The sequence below is a fragment of the Hipposideros armiger genome, unplaced genomic scaffold, assembly GCF_001890085.2.
Source record: "Hipposideros armiger isolate ML-2016 unplaced genomic scaffold, ASM189008v1 scaffold_106, whole genome shotgun sequence".
In the NCBI taxonomy this organism is placed as follows: Eukaryota; Metazoa; Chordata; class Mammalia; order Chiroptera; family Hipposideridae; genus Hipposideros; species Hipposideros armiger.
The window spans coordinates 2,217,829-2,234,858 of NW_017731456.1; the positions used below are offsets into that span (position 1 = coordinate 2,217,829).

At 36.1% G+C, this 17,030-nt stretch overlaps 1 protein-coding gene across 11 annotated transcripts in view; it reads left to right on the forward strand.

Annotated features, from left to right (window-relative positions):
* The window catches only part of MIER1 (MIER1 transcriptional regulator), a 57,310-nt gene that overhangs the window by 9,469 nt on the left and 30,811 nt on the right, over nt 1-17,030 (forward strand). For all 11 annotated transcript variants that reach the window (XM_019646712.1, XM_019646705.1, XM_019646706.1 and 8 more), the window contains 2 exons: nt 4,814-4,838; nt 8,438-8,583. In XM_019646712.1, coding sequence (XP_019502257.1) covers nt 4,814-4,838; nt 8,438-8,583 — 171 coding nt within the window. The remainder of the gene's footprint in view (nt 1-4,813; nt 4,839-8,437; nt 8,584-17,030) is intronic.

Genomic DNA, 17,030 nt, shown 5'->3' on the forward strand with positions numbered 1-17,030 from the left:
AAACTGTTCAAGTACAGTCGTTGCTTGGGACCCATTCTGTTTGACTTATTCCATTTAATGAAGAATGACATTATAATTATGCTATGTAGATATGGAATTCATAAAGTAGTACCCCCCAGAAAGCTTTTTGCAAATTGAGATCCTCTTTTCCCAATAGTCCTAGATTAAAAAAAAAAAAAATTAGAAGTTTGTTAAATAGCCCATCCATTTAGCTAAGTACTTCTTAGTAGTGTTGTCTTTTGAGCAATTCATAATAAAAGTAAAGAACTTATATCTCAAAGGAATTTGAACTAAACTTGAAGAAGTCTAAATCTTATCTTAGAGAAAATGAAACTGAGCAGAATTTATGTCATTTGTCCTAGGTCGTGCAGTTAGTCTGTGGCACAATTAACACTAGAACCAAGGCTTCAGAATTCCTAATGCATAATAATAGCAATTCATCCTCTAAGTTATTACTACTGTAGTAAATTTGCTAGTTTTTACTGTAACACTTAACCTTTATTATGCCCTCAGTTTCCTCAGGATACCAGCAAAGTTAAGTGATTTAGTTTGGTATGGAGGAAGAGAGCCCTTGGCATAGTACGCCTGCCTTCCCTGTGCTGGAAATGGGGCCCTGAACTCCTTCCTGGCTTCTATCTTCATGCCCATCACTGTGAGAATCTCCAATTTAGTGTTTACTTTACAAAGTAGGTGATGATAGCACTTAAAGAAATGCTATCATCATTGATAGAATTGGTTTGAGGGGAAAAATTAGTTAAGACCATTAGTTATATTCACTGAAAATGGGCTTTTGATTGCCTAGAATTAAACAGTCTGATGATTACTTTGTGTCTTGACTGCCTTGTTTATTTATTTTTTTAATGGTAATAATCTAGTTAATTGATCTTTTACTCTCAATTTAATAGTTTTCTGGTATATGGGATATTTCTCACCATGTTCTAGAAAAATACAAAAGAAACATTTGAACAAATCTGAGGCAGTGAGTATTTGTACAACTATTAGCAACTTGATCAATTAAATCATACTATATGGGTCAAGGTATGAACATTGCTCTAAAAGTTAAGAGAGTTCATTTTTTAAAATTTGATTTAGCCTACTCATACTCTGTATGTGTCTGTCTAGTGTTATGTTTTCCATCTCAGATAAAACAATTGAGTATGACCTAAAAGAAAACTAGGTTATTTTGCAAAATTACAGACTTGTTAAGGAAAAATAGTGGGTAGTATGAGGTTTTCTTAAAAATCTGAAAGTAAAGGAAGTAAATGAAAATGTCTCATAATTCCACAAGATGATCTCTACTGACTTACATTTTTAAAAATCATGGAGTAATACTTGCAAATAGTTAGAAATTCCAGCAGTACAAAAAGGTATAAAATGAAAAAAAGCTTTCTGCCCAACCCGTTCCCTAGTGGCAATGATTGTTAACAGATTCTTGTGTGTATCTTTTGGGGAAAACATTTATGTATATTTCAGCCCAATTTCCTCCTTCCGCTTCACATTTCTTTTTACACACACACACACACACACACACACACACACACACACACACTTTTCTCAATCAATACAAACAGATCTGTCTCATTCTTTTTAATGGATTAGTGGTGTTCAATTGTTTGGAAGAACCATGTCTCATTTCTAACTAGTTCAATGATGAGCTTTGAATTTTTTCCCCCAACTTCTTGCTATGAACAACTTTGTGATAATGAGCATTATACATATATCTTGGTGTTCTTTTTTAGGCATATCAGTAGGGTAATTTCATGTTGGCAAAATCATCTCCAGAACAATTAAACCAACTCATACCCCTACCAATAATGTATGAGTGCATTTTATATACATTTTAAGCCCCAATGTAAAATCATTTTTATTGCTTACGTTTTATAGTTTGAGCTTTTTCTAAAAATAGATATTGTTATGAGCGAGTACCTATATGGCTTTAGTTTTATTTTTTTCCTCTCCTTCCCCCTTTGCAATTTACTGTAGTCCTTAATGTAGATTGTTGCAGTTTTCTTGGAGGGTATTGTTAGACCAGTACCTAACATGACATAGATAATAGTCTGAAATAACAGATGACAACTTCCAGTCACATTTTAAACCTTTAAACAGATAAGAACCATTTTAAAAAGAAAAAGAAAGGAGAAAGGAGAAGGAGATGAAAAGAAATTTTTTTATGTAGGTGTTTCCCTGGGAGGGAATCAGGCCCTAGGCTTTAGTTCCACCTTCTCCACCTACCATGGAACCTTGATCAAGTCACTTTACTTCCCTGAGTTTGCTAATATATAAGTGAGGTAGGCAGGAAAGACATTATTGCCAGGTTTATGGTTACAGTTAAGTAACTTTATGCATTTGAAAATATGTAGTACTATATAAACATATGCTGGTTCTGCTGTTTCAAATACCTAAATAAATGCCCTCATTGCACACTGAAATATCCAGTATTATGACACTAAACTCTTATTTTGAAAGATAATTATTTTGTTTACTGGTTGGGCAAAAGTAATATTTACAGTATAAACTATTTTCAAATGCCAGTTTTTCAGAAGCTTGTCTTTGATAATTAACTTTCAAGAAACTGATGTCATTCCCACCTCCCTAAACCAACACAATAGAATTTTATTTTGAATATAGAATACTAAAATTTGTATGTATAGGCAGACTATCCCTGCTTTCCCCTCCCCCATCCTAACCTAGATATACCATTAGTCAAATCATGTTTTTTGGAACATTCCAATATGCCTGACATAATATGGTCATTCTATCTTTGAACACTAGGTGTTCTACCTTAATGTCAGCTATAGTTAACGAATGCTATACCAGCCCTCAAAACATTTGGTATCTTAATGAATGGAATATACGTGTGGCCTTTTTCAGAACTTTAAACTGGTAACTACCAATAAAACAACAATCAGTATGGTATTTATTGACATTTAGTACTGTTGGAGGCCTTTTACATACTAAAGTATGTGTATACAGACACCATTCACAATTCGATATCTATTATTGCCAATGTCTAACATCAGTGAAAATGTACTATTTATTTTCAGTAGACTAACTTATTTTTAATCAGCAAGCCTTTTTTTATCAGAAGACTTAAATTGAATAATAATTGAGGTGTTCAAAAAGAGCTAAATGCTCAAAGAATCATTTCTTTTAATGTTCCTAATTTGAAAGAAATACTGGTTTTTCTTCTTCATGCCATGCAAACCTGTTTCAAAAATTTACTAAAAAGGAGAAACAGCATTGTAAGGCTACTCTGAGTAGTGAACCTTGAACCAGGTGAAGATAGTCAGTCGTGAACGGTGCTGTAGCCTTGGACAGAGGCTGTGGTTAAACTTGGGAAATTAATGTATAATTACATGAAATAAAAGCAGATTCATTTTTTTTAAATATTGATTTGTTGTGTAACAACTTGTGTGGTGGATAAATTTATTTTGAGCCAGAAATATGTAACCCTGCCTGAAAGATGTTAAGCAAAGTAGAAATCCTTTTTTTATGGTTACATTATTCTCTGACCCTACTCTTCAGCTTCCCATTAGAGGAACCAAATTAAAAAGTAGTGCTGTTTTGCTTATCGTGGCAGAGTAGCTTTAAAAGAAAGATGGTGACACTTGAAAATATCCAATACTGAATACTGTCAGTCTTTTGTTAGAATAAGACAATGCTGTAGGCAAGAGCCATTCTTGTGTAAGAATTAAATGGGGGAAAAAATAGGACCCTTGAAAAAGTATGCCTCAAGAGACCCTAAGTCACCACATGGAATTTGGAATGTCGTACTACAGTAGCATACCCTGGACAGTTTTCAAAATGGAGTTTTAACACCTTATAAAAATTTGTCTTAGATGCCTAGCTTTTGAAAAATTGGGAAAGAAGGAAAATATACTAAAATATCCCTGTGTCTTTTGCCTTGGGCCTTCCAGCATCTCTGACTTCTTTTGTGCATGAAATAAATAGCTCTGGATGACTAGGCACAGTTTTAGTTATAAAGTTTAAGTCATTTGAAGCATCTTTTGCGTTTTTGTTATTGAGAAGTTTGTTATATTGTTATATAGAAGTTGATGTTTGTAGATGACTTGATTATAATGGTAAATTAAGATAAAACACAGCCACAAACTGTCAGGTGGTGCTGTTACTAAAATAAGTTGCTAACAGTTTTAAGTTTTCCAGATGCTTGTGGTTAAATGTATCGAGAGATAGAAGGAGCTTTATAATTGGGAGTCTTTGTGATTTTTCATTAGATCATTTAACCTCTAGATTTAGCATGAAAGGTCGCTAATTTTGTGATAATTTTCAAATATGTTTGTTAGTAAAGTTAACTTGATGTACTGTTTGGTGCTTAAGTAACATTTTAACTTTTCCTTGTGCTTGCTTGCAACATAATTTTTAGCTAAAATAATGTCTTAAATTGTTTCCACCTTCTCCAACACATTTTAAGCCAGATATCAGCTTGATAGCAAACCTTGTTCCGAGTTTTCCTGTATTGGTAGGAGGGAGTATTCAGGAACAAGATCTAAAATCGTCTCCCATAATAAATCACGCATGTTTTAGGACCCATATTTGCCTTTAAAATCTGAATCCATTCCATATTATTGTCTTTGTTTCTAGATTCAGGAGTGTTTTTGAATTTTTCTGTATTTTTAAATAATTATGTCAAAGAAAGGATTACACGGAAGTTTTAGTTTGTCTTAGTTCAGATACAAAACTTACTGTAGTTTTTGTTGTCATATTAATCATTGAATAATCTGTAATGTTTGTAAAGATTACTAAATAAGATGCTAATTTTTCTTCCTTTCTCCCCCTGCCCCTTCCCCACCAGCCATCTGTTGAGTCTTCAAGTCCAGGTAAATATTTTCTGTATGTTTTCTAATCTCTATTTGAGTAACATTTATCCTGTTAGTTGCATAAAGGCTAGAGGAGTTAGACTGTCACCTGACTTGCTTTTCTTCTGAATGCATTTCTCTGGGGAAAAAGAAATGGATGAAATATTTGACTGCCCATGAAAGTACAGGTGAGGCTGCTGTGAGTTCAACCTCATGACTATTTGTGGGTTCTCTCTCTTTTTTTTCTTTTCTTTTTTTGATGAATCTCCACATATATTTCTTAGAGTTTTTAATTACTATTTGACTGAAGTATATATGAAGTGTACTTTTAAAAAAGGAATCACTAACTGCTTAGAAATACTTGCTTGAATAGGAAATTCAAAGTATTTATTTGAGAAAAAATTGTTAAAGCATTTAGTGGAGGGAAAAATAAAATAAGCAAAACATTCAACAAATGAACATTTAAAGTTGTAAATTAAGGAAGTTATTTTTAGATTTGAATAGGATCAGGTTTTACTCTCTGACCATGTATGAGTATCTTTGGATTTCTGTATTCTCCAAATAGAATACAGATTCACTTTTTTCCTAATTTAGAGGTTGCAAACGTGTGATCTTTGGACCAAATCTGGGCCACAAATATTTTTTTCTGTTTGGCCAGTGTAGTGATCTTAAAAAATACAAATACTTTCTATAAAAGTCTGAATTTAGGTTTCTTATGATCAGTCAGAGGTTCTGGCTCCACTGGGTACAGCATTCCTACGTGGCATCATTTGGTTGGAGCTAAATATCAGTCAAGGAAAAGTCTTGTATTAGTCTTTTTGGCTCAGTGTTCTAGGGACTTGACCAAGAGAGAGGACCACCTTCTGCAGTGGAGTACTTGGATTAAGTGACAGCCTAATATAAGAAGAGAGAGAAAGGGCGCTCTTTGAGGCATTGTAATATTTTATTTGAAAACATCTCACATTTATCGAATATTTAGGTGTTATATATTACTGAATTTTCCAAATATTGAAGCAATCATCTTTCTGTGTTTTAAATTTTAGAAAGAAGGTTTGTCAAGATGGTTAACATAATGTAAGCCTATTTTTGGATGGATCCAGGATCCTTTTCATGAACACCTATCGTTGTACTCTGTGTAGTACAATGTATCAGGTGGGGTCGGGGACTAGAATTCCTCCAGAGCCCTTCTAAATGACTAGTGTGCTAAATTGACAGTTGATTCTGTCATATTTATTTCAGCCGGAATGTCTTACTCATTCTAATATGCTTGGAAGTAAAGTATTATACATTAGACTTTGTGACATTTCTGAAACTCAAGGATTTTTTTTTTTAATGTCGTGGTTTATAAATATGTTCTGGATGGTTGAGGTTGGAAGTAGTCTGACCTCAGATAAATATTAGATTACCATGTCCTTTTTAGGACATGGAATTCTTTCTTTTTTTTTTTTTAAGATTTTTATTGGGGAATTGGGGGATGGGAACAGACAAGTTGCTGTTGTTTTGTTCTTCAGTCTAGTTGTGGAGGATGTTGCTTCACTGGTCCATGTTGGCACCATCATTGCGCTCTTCCCGGGTGAGGCAGATCAGTCGCCAGCTTCTGGATGGCCGCTCACGCTGGCTGCTGGCTACACACAGTAGCCCATGGCAACCCACTGCCACAGGGGCTGCAGCCTGCGCCATCGCCGGCGACTCATGGCAACCCAGCTCCAGGTTGAGCTGTTGTTCAGCATCTTAGCTGTAGAGGGCAGTGTCACTGGCCCTCATATGTGGGATCCAAACCAGGGCCCTCTGGCATCCCAAGCCAGTTCTTAACCATCGCGCCACTCGGCCAGCCCAGGAATTCTTTATAATTTCTTTTTTTTTCAAACATAAATAATTTTCATTGAAAAAATAGGTTCTGGTTTTTTTGTTAATGTGACATTGCAAATCGACTGAGTTTTAAGGGAGTTTTTTAATGAATTTTTTTAGACATTCATCAGGTAATACATAGGTACATAAAAATAATTTCTCCAAAAAATGATATTAATTAATGACTTTCTCAGTTTTCATTGCATTTGAATCAGTCCAGCCTGAACTGAAAGAATAGTGGAGCTTGAAGAATACAGATGTCTTTGATGGTTTTTACTGACTGTCCAATGCTTATACAAACAGATTGAATGTTTTATGTTTTGTTTACTTGTTTTCAATTCACTCATCTTAGTAAACATAGGCTCTCTTCAAGTATTCTTAGAGGCAGGATACCTACTGTTTCTGAAGCTGTGACTTACAGGAGGCTTGGGGTAGAGCAAAGCACAGGCCTTGGAATGAACAGGGCCAGGATTTAAATTTCATCTTTGCCACCTACTGGCTCTTAAACTTTACAACCTACTTAAACTTTAAACTCTCTGAGCCTCAAGTTTTTCTTTTTGTTCTCCATAGAATTATTTGAAGATTAAATGAAATAATGTATGTGAAGTGCTTGAGCATGGTATTTGACACCTAGTAAGCGCTCAGAAAATGATTGTTCTAAAAATTGTGGGAGTTTAGAAGAACCCAGAGTTTTAGGCTTCTCCTTATTCCTAACAGTCTGTATTGGAAGAAATCAGCCTCTGCATTGCTTTGTTTTACTTACTGGTTCTCTTACTGGAGTGAAATGGAAGTGTAGTACATCAATTAATAAAACCTTTAACAATTTAAACTTATAAAAGGAATTGCTAATTGATTTTCTTAATGTTAAGTAACTCATTTGTTTATTAGTAAACAATGCTTTTGTAAACTTAAGTCCATGTTTGGCAATAGCCAGATGTGGGGACAGTTTTCAGAATATGTGTGCCCAGCATTTGTAATCTACTCTTACACGCTTTGGCCCTATTGAGAACGGCAATGTTCCCCAACCATCATACTAAAAATAGATTAGCTTACACATCAGTTACCTACTAGATTATTTTTAATACCTTTCATCAGAGTTCTGTATGCAGTGTTAATACATTTTGCCTTTATATTTTATCTTGTGTTATTTCAATTAATATTTCAAATATTTCAATTAGTTATTAAAATCAACTAAATAAGTTAAGGACAGCTTCCTATATATTGGAGTAAATTTTCATGGAAGTGCTGATAGAAGAATAATATTTAAGTGTAGCTGTATTTTCACTAGACTGTATATTCAGATGACTATATATTTCACATGACTATATATTCTCAGGGGCCACAGGAGTTCATACTCATTGGGTCTGTTAAATATTAATCAAATGACAAGAATTGTGAATTTTCCCACACAAAAGATTGTTCTTATTTGATATGACCATTTATTCTTTACAACTCAAATTTCATGTTTAGATTACAGTACTCTTTTTAAATGATGTACACATTTTTAAAAGTTATACCCCCTCCTCCCAGTTTTGTAGTTGTAACTGTGTATAGAGATGAGACAAAACAAAAATATCCCTTAAATTCCTTAGAGAAAAATTTTTTTGGAGCAGGTTAGGATAAGAATTTCAGAAAACAATAAATACTTGCTGTACATAGCTTTTTCCTGCTACTTTTGTTCGACTTATATTCAGCTTCACATAACATACACAAATAGTTAATAAAATACACTTAATTTGGTTTACCAAACTTTTTAAAATATTCTTTACCAGGAGGTTCAGCAACATCAGATGACCATGAATTTGATCCATCAGCTGACATGCTGGTTCATGATTTTGATGATGAACGAACATTAGAAGAAGAAGAAATGATGGAAGGAGAAACAAACTTCAGTTCTGAAATAGAGGATCTTGCAAGGGTAAATAACAAGAGCTAGAGGATGAAGCGGTTATAACTTGTGGAGAAAGGAAACACTTGCAATTTTGGTTCTTTACCCGTGTTTTGGGGAAAAGTGGTGTTATATATAATTGATAAAAAATTCTATGTGGTCATAGGTGGGATGTTTAAAATTTGAAATGAAAGGCCTTTTTTGTTGTTGTTGTTGTTAAAGAACTTTATTATGTGAAATAGAATTCAAATAGTTACTTTTGTAAAACATGACAGGTATTGGGTCAAAAGAGGACTATAAAAGGATCCTAAATTTCTTTTTACATACCTGCTGTCCTCTCCCAATTTCTGCACCTTTTATTTACACCCCTTCAATAGCCAAAATTTAAGAGTTGTCATCACCTTCCTTCATTTCCCATTTGCTCTATCAGGTGCTCTACGTTGTCTCTGCCCTTTCTTGTGAAGACGAATTTATTATTATATCCATTGGTCGCTTTTCTCCCTACTCTCTGTGGTATTTGACCCAATTTACCACTCCCTTTTTTTACTTGAATCCTGGAGTACCCTACTTTCTTGTTTTCCCTATTTGTTCCTGTTCATTATCCTTTGCAGGCTCGTTTTCCTTTACCCAGGGTTTAAGTTTATAATTTGCCAATTCTCAGTTTTGGACTTTCTTCTGTCTCTAGATCATTGCTTCTCAAAATGTAATATCAGACTCAGCTGCTTCAGAGTCACTCTTAGACTCACTAAGAATGCAGATTCCTATGGCTCTCCCAGGCATACTGAAGCAGAATCTCAGGTGCAGGGGATGTGGGACTCAAATCTATATTTTCATTAAATATGCACATCAAATTTGAAAATTACCAAACTAATTAACATAGTCCCTGTTTCCAGTTTTGTTTTATCTAAACACCCACTTGACATTTCTGCTTGGATATCCCAATAGACATCTTTAAATGTCCAAAACAGAACTATTGATTGATATTCTCCTTCTCTACCTGTTCTTTACCTGTCTTCTCCATCTCAGTTAAAAAAACAAAGAAAACACTACTATTTACCTAAGTCATAAACCAGGGAGTCATCTTCCTTCATTCCTAATACCTGTTCCTAAATAAGCCTATCATTTCTATCCATAAAAGTATTTCTTATCGGACTCTTACTCCATCTCTGCTGCCACCCTCTGTCAAGCCCAGGTAACCATCATTTCTAGCTTAGACTATTGCAGTAACTTCCTAACTGGTTTCTCCATTTCCTCTTTTGCCACTCTTCCCTCTAATATACAGAGGGTGTCAAAAAAATGTGTATACATTTTAAGGAAGGAAAAAACTGTATTTAAATTGTAATACTCAATATATACAGATAACAAAAGATGAATGCAAGTTGTGTATACATGTTTTTGGCGCCTCCGGTATTTCCACAGCAGCCACAATGATCTTTTCAAAATATAAATCAGTTTATGTCAATCTCCAGTTTAAAACTTTTTAATGGCTTCCTGTTACACCAAAAAAAAATCCAAACTCCTTGACCTGGACTGCAAGGCCATCTACATGATATGGTCCTTCATCCATGTGTTACACTGCCCTTGTCATGCTCTTCCGTAGCCACACCAGCTGCTTTCATTCTTTGATGTGCTGGTTTCTCCCTGTTTCAAGACTTTTCAGCTCATTCCCACTCTCTGGTAAGTGCTTTCTGAGCCTGGCTCCTTAAGTCTGGACTTAATGTTGCCTCTTCAAAATGGCCTTTCTTGTCCCCTAATTAGTTTGGGGTGTTTTTTTTTTTGAAAGATTTTTATTGGGGAATTGGAACAGCGCTGGGGAATTGGGGGAAGGGGAACAGACAAGTTGCTGTCATTTTGTTCTTCAGTTTAGTTGTGGAGGACGTTGCTTCACTGGCCCAAGTTGACACCATCATTGCGCTCTTCCCGGGCGAGGCAGATCAGTCGCCGGCTTCTGGACGGCTGCTCACTGCGGCTGCTGGCCGCTCACGCTGGCTGCTGGCTACACACGGTAGCCCATGGCAACCCACTGCAGCAGGAGCTGCAGCCTACGCCGTCCCCGGCGACTCACGGCAGCCCAGCTCCAGGTTGAGCTGTTGTTCAGCATCTTAGCTGTAGAGGGCAGTGTCACTGGCCCTCATATGTGGGATCTGAACCGGGGCCTTCTGGCATCCCAAGCCAGCTCTTAACCAGTGCGCCACTCGGCCGGCCCTGGGTGTTTTTTTTGTTGTTTTTTTTTTTTTAACTGTACCTAATTCAGTGCTTTCTTTATACCTAACACAATTTGTAATTATGTTTGTTTGATTTATTGTCTGTATCCTCCTTTAGTTCCATGAGAGGAGGGACTATGTCTGTTTTATTCAGCAATGTATTTCATGGTAATTAACAAGAGTGGTCACTCAAAATTTTGAATGAATGGGTAAATCAAGCTGGTATGCTGTAATTAAAATTTATTACATATATAATCTGCTGTACTCCATGATAGAAAGATGTAAGAAATAAAGAAGACATAGTGCCAGCCTTTAAGTATTTATAGTACATATATCATGGAAAAAATGAATTACACGTTTATAATAATAAAGACTAATCTGTTTCAGAATTTTAGTTTGGACATTTTTAAAGTGAACATTTAAAGGTCTAGAAAAGAAGTCCTGTTATTTAGTCACATTCGGTCATGTGTTCTTATTTTGCATCATTTAGTGATTAAAGCTGGCTTAATCCACATTGCCAAAGCAATTTAATATTTTGTTATTTTAAGCCAGAGAACAGAATTGGTCTTAGTGGCAGTGATGTATATGGTCAGGTGCCACTTAATGACAGGGATATGTTCTGAGAAATGTGTTGTTAGGTGATTTCATCGTTGTGTGAATATCATAGAGTGCGCTTACACAAACCTAGATGGTATAGCCTACTCCACACCTTGGCTCTGTGGTATGCCACCATCATATATGCAGTCCTTTGTTGACCAAAATGTATGTGGTGCATGACTAGTTGTTATGAAAGCTTTTCAAGAATGGATTAAAAAGCACAGGAACCAGGAGTCAGAACTAAAGAAGAGGCTAAAAAGCCATTCAAAAGAAGGGTAATTTGCTTGGATGATTCAGAACCTAGGTGAACATCACAGGAAACGAATTGTTTAATAGTTTCAACCACAATCACTTCATATAGTCATGAAATAGAAAAGCATTTATTTTCAATTATTTGCCTATATATAGCAGAAATTTCTGTCACTTAGATACATTATCCTGTTTCTGAAAAACCCCATCATTGGGATAAAAGGAGGAAAATCTTACATTTTCCATCTTTTCACATTCTGTGTTACCCAAGCAATTAATTATTCAAGAGGAGATAATTAAGTACAGGTTATAATAGGTTATGAGATAGAATGATTATTGTTTTCTATTTCAGAAAATGGGCTATTACATTCAATTACTACAAAATTACTAATGGGCTTTGCTGAATTTGGGGCATGTTACTGTGTTTTCCTGTTTCTCCTTTACCTCCTTCCCCAGTCCCTTACAGCCCCCCAAAATTTGCTTTCAAATAACCCCTCCTTAGGAAAAAGTAATTATGATAGAATTATTTATAGAGGACATAGAAAGGAAGAAAAGACAAGGGAACCAATGTTTTATCATTCTTTTCAACCAGACAGTCTTATACCTTCTCAGATACTTCTGACTTTTCCCAGAATAATTAAGGTGTAGATTTAAGTAGCACATAATCATCAATGCTTTCTTCTGTAACGTACAGCCAAGCTAGTTCAGGGCCGGTGTGTTGGATTTACTATAGTTATAAACTCTTTAGGTATGAATCAAACCAAACTGGTTTTTGTTTTTATTAAAATAATCTAGATTTTCTCATTGATTACTGATTTGCTTTCATAGAAGGAAAACATGTTAATAGTTATGTCAGGAATTGGTAAGATGGTTTTTACCTGACACTGGTTACATGAAATGGACTTTTGATGTAATTGTGGCAGGATTCTGACAGTTGATTCATTCAGGAGTAATCAGTAAGCATAGTCTGTGGTTTTAAGTTCATTCAGTTTGAATTCTAAAATTTTAAGTGAAAATTAGCTTTTCATAGAGGAAACGTTGATGTGTATTATTACATTTACGTGCATGAATCTTACCAATATAAAAGGTATTTTAGTTACTTAAATGTAGCATTTAAGTGTTTTAATGGAATTAGATACACAGGTTAGAATTTATTTTGGTGATCCTAATAGGGGTTTCAGAATCATTTCCATAATATATAGACTTTGCTAGGAATAGCAATATGCAAGTTTAACTCTGTTTTTTGAATGCACTCTTAAACACACAGTTTTGCTTTGAATAACACAATCGTAGCACTCTGTTTGAGAGAAGATCAGGATTAGCTATATCTTGATGTATTTGCATTTTTGAAAAGTCACATAACAATATTAATAACTTAATTTTCACTTCAAAGTACTAAACATGTTCCATCTGGTTGAATCTCCACAGAGATAGAGAATAAAGATTAAAATGTGAGAAATGGAGTATTTTTTGAAGTATGCACACAACATGAATTATATACAGAACAAAAGAAACCCCAGCATGAGGATTATGAAAAGAGTTCGCTGCATCCATTCCTTCATAGTTTATCTTATATTCAAGCCCCATCTCTAAGAGGTTGGTTACCTTAGGGACTGTCTCTCTGATCATTCTGGATATAGTGTCATAGGCCTTCCTGGCTGGACATCATCTTCTGTCTTTCCTTCTGCCTTCCCTCTTCATACGCATTTATTGGTAAGTCAGTTTGGGTATGACAGGGAAGAGTATTGTGTGCATCCATCAAATGGCCCTTGAACAGCCAACATCTGCTGCCACACACAGTCATTTCTAAATGACTGTCCCTCTGATGGGAAGAGAAGCCGCCGCCTCTGCAGCCAGGAGATGGATCCTACTCCAACCTTATAATACTACTGGTGGTGCTTAGTAACTTCACCTTACTGTTTTGAAGTTAAAGGGCAGATTAATTTTCAAGTCTCCTTTTCCCACCTGCAGCTAGCCTCCCTTTAGCTTAATGCAGATGTGATTGCCCCTCTTTTTGTTATAGTACACAGATAACTTATTTCTTAGAGCACAATATGCAGAGGGATAGTCCACATGCCTGTATTTTCATTCATTTTGTACTAAGTCCATTTCCTTATTTCTTATAGTCTCAACCCAGCACATCATATTTCACACTCCATCAGGATGATATGCACTTAACTTAGTGTTGGGTTCCCAGGAAGGCAGCATATATGCATATGTAAGGAAGGGCGCTGTAAAGCAGTGAGTCAGACACCTGGTTCAGAACTCAGCTGCTACTTTATTCATTGTATAATAAGTTACTTAATGTCATTAAGCTTCATTGTTATTACAAGGATCTATGTAAAAAAATTAGTGCAATGTTTGCAACATGATAATTACTCAATAAATCTTAGTAGTTTTATCATTCATAAAATTTTCAAAGGGATTTATAACCCCAAAACTGAAGATCCACTGTACATGACATTTTCTCTTTCACTCTCCGCTCACTTCCCCCCATATCTATACTCTTAACCACCTGTATGAATGGGAGTGAAACACTATGCCACACTATTGTGATGTTCAACTTAAGTTGAGGAAAGCCCCTTAGTACCTGGTAAAACACAGGCTTTAATAATATAAGCCAATGAGAGAATCTCGTACAGGTGACTACAAGTTGTAGTATAATAATGTACTGTCAGCCATGTTTTATGCAGCTTTTAGTCTTTTTCAGAGGGAGATAACAAAGAACATTCGCTTTATAAGCTGTCATTACTATTTATCTCAGAATATTTGGGGGCAGATAGCAGAAATCCATCTTGAATAGCTTAGGCAAAATGAATTCGGTGTAAAGCTTGTAATTTCATTAAGGGCAGGGGAATATCTAGACCTCAGGGACTCAAGTGCTACCAAAACGCGTTTTCTGTTTCTACTTTTCTACACGGTAATGTCCTTTTTCAGACCAGATTTCTTCATATGCCATCAGTTCCCAGGTCTCCAAGATTTACTGCTTGAAATAGTCTATATATCTTTAGTTGGCTATTGGTAGAAATCTAGAAACAAAAACTATAGCTAAGTTTGGATCATTTGCCCATTCCAAACCTATAGCCAGGGAATGCAGTGATGCCAATTGGGTCAGATGCTGTGTGGTCCAGGAGGTGAGCTTTCAATCAAAGTAAGTGCTTCGAATGGACGAAAGAACGTTTCCTGGAAGAAGAGTATAGAAGTAGAAAGAAAGGATTGGGGGCAGACAACATAAATGATTCTTACATGATACTTGCTAAATCTTTAAGTACTTCAGTTATCACTTAGTAGGAACACAATAACGCTTCTTGAATTCGAAACTGATGATTCCTCAGCAAAATTGATTCTGGTTTTTATTGTAGTTGTAGTCCAGTGCTTGCTCTTCACTTTATACCTTGGATCACGTAAGATACTTTTCATACTACTGTCAAACTCTAAATGTTGTATTCCTCAGTGGCTCATGATTGTTGCTTACTAACTTGATATTGGGTGATAAAAGTTAATATTTTTTATAGAACTTTATTATTTTTATTATTTTTTAGAAGTCATGTGAATGTGTATTTGGGTCCAAGAAATGTTTGGAACCAGAGATTCAGTGTCACCAGGACCTCTCTATCACTCTTAGCCCATGGTTAAACCCTGTTGAATTCTTCTGCAGGGTCTCTTGAGTTTTTTCTTTACCACAGCCACTCATTTAGTTTAGGTTCTGATTATACTACGTGTGACTTATAGCAGTGGGTTCCTACTTAGCTTAGTCTCCTTGGCAAAGTAAATCTCCCCCTGCTTAAGTCTATCTTGAACTATTTTTTTTTTAAGATTTTATTGGGGAATTGGGGAGTGGAACAGCGCCGGGAAATCGGGGAAAGGGGAACAGACAAGTTGCTGTTGTTTTGTTCTTCAATCTAGTTGTGGAGGATGTTGCTTCACTGGCCCAAGCTGGCACCATCATTGCGCTCTTCCCAGGCGAGGCAGATCAGTCGCCCGCCTCTGGACGGCCGCTCACACTGGCTGCCGGCTACACACGGTAGCCCATGGCAACCCACTGCAGCAGGGGCTGCAGCCTATGCCATCACCGGCGACCCACGGCAGCCCAGCCCCAGATTGAGCTGTTGTTCAGCATCTTAGCTGTAGAGGGCAGTGTCACTGGCCCTCATATGTGGGATCCGAACCGGGGCCCTCTGGCATCCCAAGCCAGCTCTTAACCAACACGCCACTCGGCTGGCCCTATCTTGAACATGTTTGTTTGTATGTATGATTTTCCTTAAGTCCTGCCAATGTGTCAATCACTGCTCAACAGCTCTCAGATTGAGTCAAAAGCATAGTATGACAGATCCTTTTAGAAACTAAGTAAAACTAGAGAAAAATAGTTAAAAGTAACAGCTCTACCTTTTTTTATTTACTACAAATACCCTCAGGATAATCTGCTTATTCATTTTTGTTTGTATACTTACGTAGTTGTTAATTCTTTTGACTTGAATGATTTTTTTCTCTCGGACATTTCTACTCCTGTTTTCAAATTGAAGCAGTTCTCCAAATGCATTGTGATCAGCTGCTTTTGGCTCTCCTCTGTTCTTTGCTTAGTCAATATTGGAGGTTTCGCTAAATATTTCTTGGAGAAATGCATTTTTATAAAGTGAGTCTCACTTCTCAAATGTGTATCCTAGGGGGAAAAGTCTTGACCTAAGCATAGGTGTCAGACATTCCACATTCCTGATAATGGTTTAAAAAACAAAAATTTCTATGCAGTTAGTGTGTCACCTATCCTGTTGATACAGCTAGATGTCAGATGTTAGTGATAAGCTATATTAAAGTTAATGATCAAGCTTTATTACCTCCCACTGGAAGGACTGATTGCAACTATTTTGTCTTAGAACTGTGAAATAAGTGGTTCTTAAGCTGATCCCATACCAGCAGCATCAGTATCACCTGGCACTTATAAAAAATGCACATACTTAGGCCCCACCTCAGCTTTGGGGTGAGACTTGGCAGTCAGTTTGAATAAGCTCTCAGAGTGATTCTGTTGCCCTTGAACATGAAAGACCTAAGGGTAGAGAGCCTGAGGACATTTATTTGATGATCTGCCTATTTTGTGTGATCTCTCGAAGTATCAGTTAATTGTAAAAATTAGAGGTAATAGTAACATACATTCAGATAGTTTTAAAGATGAAATAAATATGAAACAAACTCTTGATAAATTCTTAAGGCCCATGTAAATGTTAGTTGCAAACTTACACTGAAGTATGTTTCCTGGTTGGGCATTAGTTCATACTAATCATGTCAGTGGCTCTTATTCATAGTAGTGACTTCAGTTGTTAAACTTTCTAGTTTGTGGTGCAGAATGAGTATGGAAAGTATGAGCTGGGATTAGGAGGTCTAGGTATTATAGTAAAGTCCCTGTCAGTGCATCATGTTTCTTTCTGCTTGATT